The sequence below is a fragment of the Fukomys damarensis genome, unplaced genomic scaffold, assembly GCF_012274545.1.
Source record: "Fukomys damarensis isolate Sample0158 unplaced genomic scaffold, DMR_v1.0_HiC HiC_scaffold_33, whole genome shotgun sequence".
NCBI classification, from domain to species: Eukaryota; Metazoa; Chordata; class Mammalia; order Rodentia; family Bathyergidae; genus Fukomys; species Fukomys damarensis.
Window position 1 is genome coordinate 4,946,168 of NW_022900945.1, and position 6,072 is coordinate 4,952,239.

Below are 6,072 nucleotides of genomic sequence, written 5' to 3' on the forward strand. Positions count from 1 at the left end.
TTATTATTATTATTATTATTTTTGGGTACCAGGGATCGAACTTGCGACCTTGTGCTTGCGAGGCAGGTGGCAGCACCCCCGAGCTAAATCCCTGGCCCTTCAATACTTATGATGAACAGAAAACTGCTTGGGTACCTGGTTAAAACAGAAGTAGGTAAAAACATTTGAGTTATTTCACATTCTTGGCCAAGTTTTCTTAAGAACACATTTTCAGGGCCAGGGATTTAGCTCAGTGGTTCCACTGCCTGCTTTGCAAAGGTAAGGTCCCGAGTTCGATCCATGGTACCAAAAAGAACAAACACAACACATGTTCAGTATACAAACATTCACTAAACAAACTGAAGACTCGTTCCCCAAACTTGGTGTTATGATTAAATTTGAGAAATCAACACTTACGACTTGCCATGAACTCGCCTGGGACCGCGAACGGTTTTACTAAATGGCTGTGGCGTGAAGTTCTGATGCTGAAGTTCTGAATCACAGGTCGGTCACTTTCAACAGCACACAAGTCAGAATGGTGAAATAATCCACTCTGTCCTTACAGCCTGAACACAGAACCAGGCTTCCCAAGAGCTACCCCAGCGTCAGGCTCCAGCATGAACGCAGCGGTCTCAGACCCAGGCTGCGGGGAGGCGGTGTGCGGCGTCTTACCCACAACCCGATCAGTACAAGCACCAGGTGAAGAGCTGCAGCCGGATCGGTGGTGGGGGTTATTCCTTACTGAAACGTCACTCAAATAACGAAAATCTCATTGCAGAGCACAAAAAGGCGAGCACCTCCCCGAGATGCTTTATGTTCTCCCTTCCCCTCCTCCGGCTCCTGCTCCTGCTCCTGCCTCTGCAGAACACCGCAGCCCTGGAAATGTTTCTCCCCGCCGTTGGGGACGCACACAGCCGTGGATGACAGGCGAACTCAGGGCACAAACTGCGCACTGGGAAGTTTCGATCCGTGAGGAGCCCTGGGAAGGAAGGAAATCTCCAAGGCTAGCAGCATGGACAGCACAGGCCGGGAAGGAGAGACGTTTCAAGGGGGAGAGAGTGAATCTGGGAGGGAAATAGGGAAATAACAACAGGAGATACGCGGAGAGGTTGTGGGGCAGAGGGCGATGGCGGGAGGGTCCGTGGGGAAGAGGACACGGAGGAGGAAGAGGCTGGGCCGGGCCGGGCTCACCCTGCACGGTCGCGGGGAGGATTCCGGCTCTGCCTCCTTTAGGAAGACCTGGCCCGCTGTTGGGATGCGGCAGGCAGAAGAGCGAGAAAAGGAAGACGGCTGGCCGGATAACCGCAGGGCTTCTTTTACCTCCGCTTTTTAATGTTTAAATCACATTTGGGCTCCCATAACCTAGCCTAATTTATTCCTCCGAGTGTTTCCACCCATTACACTGTTACCCGTGTTTCCCGGCGAGGAAACTGGCAGCGGACACGGGGACCGGCTCAGGGCTGCAGAGCTGCCCGGGGGCGGTGCGGAGGTTTAGACCCCAGGACTCCCGGGCCTGTTCCCCTAGGCATTCTGCTCTCCTACTGCTGCATCTGGACACAGACCAGGGGCCGCGTTTCAAAAGAGATCTCAGCCTCTGTGACTGGCAGTGCGTGAGATGGCTTTGAGTGGCCTGTCCCCTAGGGTGACACCACGGGGATGCAGGCTACACACAGCTGGCTTCTGCCGTGGAAGCCATAGCATGTGACTCTCCCCGGACAGCCACGGCCAGAGGAGGCAGCAGCCCTGCTGTGGGCATCCTGGAGGCGACACCCACACGCAGAGGGATGGGGTCTGGGGTCTGCCGCATGCGACAGCCACACCGGTGAGCTTGAAGCCAGCCCGAGCTGCACGGCCTCCCCGCCTTCTGACGGTCCTGCAGCCAGCAACCCTGGCCCAAGTTGTGCTCAGATCCTCGACCCACAGAGATGGGGACAAAATCAGTGTGCAGGGATTCAAGCTGCTAAATTTCGGGATCTGTTACCCAGCCCCAACTCAGCCAATGGACAGCAACTGTGTAAATCAGTTCCGTAAATCTTCTCCTTTATCTTTGGAGTTAGAGATACCAGCGGGAGACAGACGACCTGAGACAAAAAGCAAGCAACCAGCCCAGAGGACAGGATGCTGTGTCCTTGGGTTTTCCACCCAAAGGTGTGTCAGGCCATCTGCCTACCTCACTTTCCTATGGCTCTTCTTCCCCTCCGCCCTCCTTTTCTTGCATATATTCTTGGGACTAAGGCTGCAGAAACCTAACTCTTAGGCTTGTGAAATCATATTAGGCACATCACACAGCTAACTCTTTCCTTCCTTCCCAAAGGTTGCCTGTTGTTGTGTATTCCTCGTCCTAAACCACACGGGTGACTGAAAGTGTCTCTTTTCCAGGCCTCCCTCCCTAATCCCTTACAATAACATATCTTGTATAACTGTATGTTGTGGTAGCTCTTGCTTGACGTGGCTGGAGTTTAACACAGGTTGAACGAGTGAATGGCTGACTGTGCTGCACAGCCAGTGAACCAATGAGGAAGGGCTGGGGCCGTGGAAAACATCACCTGAACGCTGGCCATTTCTTTCCAGAATGTTCCTCCCACTGACTTCTCAATTCAACCCCCACCCTGTCACCACTATGATTGGCCAAGCTTTTCCCTCTTTAACCCTCACCCAGGTGTCACCTGCTCACCTCTGCGCACTCCTGTTGGGGCTGGGTTCCAAGATGTCCCCCCAAAGGCTCTTTGTGTTTTAGGCTTCATAGCCGATGGGCTTTGGGGAATGGACCATGAGGACTCTGATTTTCTCAGTGCCCTGACCCAACGCGGACTTAAATTTGATGGCTTTCTTGGGAGGCGATGAAGACTTCGGAGAGGCAGACTGGTGGAAAGGAGTAGGCACCAAAGAGTGTCGGTGAGGACTGTCCTGTCCTCGCCTGCTTCCCCTCTGCATCCTGGCTCCCATGAGGTGAGCAGCTTTGCTCCGCCAGGCCCTTCAGCCTCGAGGTTCTACCTCACCTCAGGCCCACAGCAATGAAAACAGAGATCCGTGAAAGGAAAGCTCTGAAAGCAGGAGCCCAAATAAAACCTTTCCTCCTTTGTGCTGTTTTTATCAGGAATTTTGTCACAGTGACGGGAAGCTGACTAACACATCCTCCTCCCACCAATACACTTGTCGGTGCTGGCTTCCTGTCCCCAGCACTAAGGCCTTTCCTTAGGCTCCTGTGCCCTTCCAGAATTTTTGGTCACAGCTCCCACCATGCCATGCAGCCATGGTTGGTTCCTAGATATCAGTTCCACCTGACTGTAACCACTGAAGGACAGCTTCTCCACCTGTGTCTACGTGGCCAGTCACCAGGGCATCCAAACCATTTGAAATTGTGGGATGGATGGGAGAAAGATAATTCTAGGGCCAGGGACTTAGCTCAGTGTTGCTGCCCCTGCCTGGTGAACACAAGGTCCTGAGTTCAATTCCCTGTACCAGGGGTTGGCGGGGGAGAAAATTCTATATTCTAGAAAATTATCTTGGCACAATCTGTCTGCTCCTTCCAGGCAAGAGGTCAGTCAGATACCCAGACAGCTTAAATTCTTGAACACAATAGGACTGATATAATTACATGCCATCATTATTGTCGGTTTAGAAAAGTTGTAAGTAGAAAGAATGCTTCAGGCCATGGACCGGGACTGTGCAGAGCTGTCTTTGTCGCTCTTTGCTCTGTCCTTCACACTCCTGATTCTGTTTCGACTCAAATTCCCAGTGCTGTCCCCAGGTGACACCAGACCTCTGCTGAGATACCCCCCATGCCACCTCTGGCAAACCGTGCCATCAGCTACCCACAGGGCTCTGAAGGACAACTGACCAAGCCGGAAAAATAACCTGGTTTAGTACGAAAACTGTGGCTGCTGGTGGGCTCCTATTTTGATGTGGCTCTTCCTCCAAGCCCAGAGAGAAAAGGCACTGAAGGCCAGAGGAGCTTTCCAAAGCCCTCAAGCACGCTGCACAACGAGCACCCTCCTGGCACTGTAGGTGACACCTTGACTTAAGGCCCCAGATCTGCCCCTCTCTGATCTTCTGGTCTCGGACAATCCGACAGGTGTCCAAGGGATTCATTTACAAACTGACACACTGTTGAGACTTACCTCGGGGTCGCTGAGAAGGGTGCGCGGACTGAGAGGTAAAAGCACTGAGTAAACAGCAAGCAAGCAGCATTGATCTGCTAGTAGCGTCCTTCCCCTTTCTACCGGAAGGAGGGAACTCGGAGGAGCTCACACTTACGGATTTGGTTGTTGAGCTTGAAGGCAATGTCCAGCTGCAGGATGACGAGCATGAACTGGAACCAGGGGCTCATCTCCATGTTGGGGAGGGGAATGTGGACGGAGAATACGATGTCATTGGCTTCGATCTCCCGCGGAATTGCTTCCTCGATGTCCTGGATCTTGTCACACTTGTTGAGGCCCCAAGGTATCAGCCATTTTGCCTTGTGGTGGTTCTTCCGGATATCCACACACTTCACCGACAGGTAATTCACAGCTGTCGTGGGCCCTGGAGCTGGAAAGAAGGGAATGGCTTTCTGTTTTAAAAGGTCTGCCAAAGGGGCTGCTGCTAGTTAGTGTTCTTGCCCTCAGTATCTTCTCGCTGGTGTGTGCTGCCTGCCACCCCTGGGGGTAATTCCCAGGATCTTGCAGACACAAGGAGAATCCTCCAGTGACCTCCGGGGTCATAAAAGTGGCCCCAAGCCCCTCCCGCTGAGTCTCCAGAGGCTGCTGTTAAAGCACACGCCTGAAAGAAGCCTGGTTCAGTCTCCCCTTCGCTCCAAATGGTGTCCCATAGGCCAGTGTGAGAGCAGAGCCTCAGGGCTTCAGAGAGGGAGGCCCGGGGAGTCACAGGACTGGTTCTACAGGGCCTACTGTCAGCGAGCCTGGCTCAGTCAAATCTATTCTGGCTTCAGGCTTCTTATCTGAGAAACAAGACAGTTGGCTTCAAAGACTCCTCTTGGCTCTCAAATTTTTCAACACAGCACTTGCTACCCTGCCCTCAGGATGGAAGATGGGGACTCAAACAACGGCTGAGCCTCCAAAGGTGGCCTAAAGGCTCCACGCACATCCACAAGGCAAACTTGAAATACCCAGTATTTAAAACTTTATTTTGTGATCATTAAGTGGTTCCATCATTACGATACAAAATGTGCGAAACACAGGTGTTTTAAGCTTCAAACAACATTTACCCCAAATCCCATTAGAGGAAGTAACCACTTTTAGAAAAAAATATCAAAACACCATCAGTCTTTTCTGGTATGCAACTGTATAAAATTTTACATACAAATTAAGTTGTATGTATGTACAAATGCTCACATATTTTTTACAAAATAGGATCAAATACATAGCTTTTACATCCTTGTCCTCCAATTCCCATATTGAAGCAGGGTAGCCAGGGAGGCCCTGCAGCTGGCCCGTCCCGTGTCAAGTCCTGCCCTCCTCTCCCCAGCCGTGCTGCCCACAAACCCACACTGGGCCATCTGAGGTGAGTCACTAGGCCGGTCTGTGCACTTTGCCAGTTTACAGGGCAAGAACAACAGCACCAGCACACATTAAATGAGCGACTGTGAAGAGTGCCCAGAAAAGTGAGTGAACACACGAATACTAGAAAAATAGCATTAGCCACTATAAATATTTTCCATGTAATTAAAATTTTTCAATTAGTGTCTGTAAACATCAATCATATAAGATACCCAAATTATTCTTTCATCAGTTTGTAAAAGTGATCTATAGATAAGTGTAATCCTAATCTTTTTTGGCTAGTAATTATTGCAAACTTTTCCATCTGTGATCTAAATTTGTTTATGGCATATTTTAATATAGAGAAGTTCTACAATCCCCACTTTCCCCTACGTTTTTTGAACAAGCTTGTATGCTTCTAAATCTCCAAATTCAACAAACAGCCATCTAGGTGAACTCCCAGTTTACTCATTACAATTTCACTTTTAAAACATGTAAATAGTTGGGCTGGGGATTTAGCCTAGTGGTTCCAGCTCCTGCCTCACAAGGGGAAGGACCCGAGTTTGATCCCTGGTACCAAAAAAAAAAAAAAAAAAAAAGTGTTAAAAAATTTAAA

General features: G+C 50.4%; 1 protein-coding gene across 3 annotated transcripts in view; it reads right to left on the bottom strand.

Moving 5' to 3' along the window:
• Wls (Wnt ligand secretion mediator) overlaps window positions 1–6,072 on the bottom strand; it is a 93,351-nt gene that overhangs the window by 44,334 nt on the left and 42,945 nt on the right. For all 3 annotated transcript variants that reach the window (XM_010605109.2, XM_010605108.2, XM_010605110.2), the window contains exon 2: window positions 4,237–4,509. In XM_010605109.2, coding sequence (XP_010603411.1) covers window positions 4,237–4,509 — 273 coding nt within the window. The remainder of the gene's footprint in view (window positions 1–4,236; window positions 4,510–6,072) is intronic.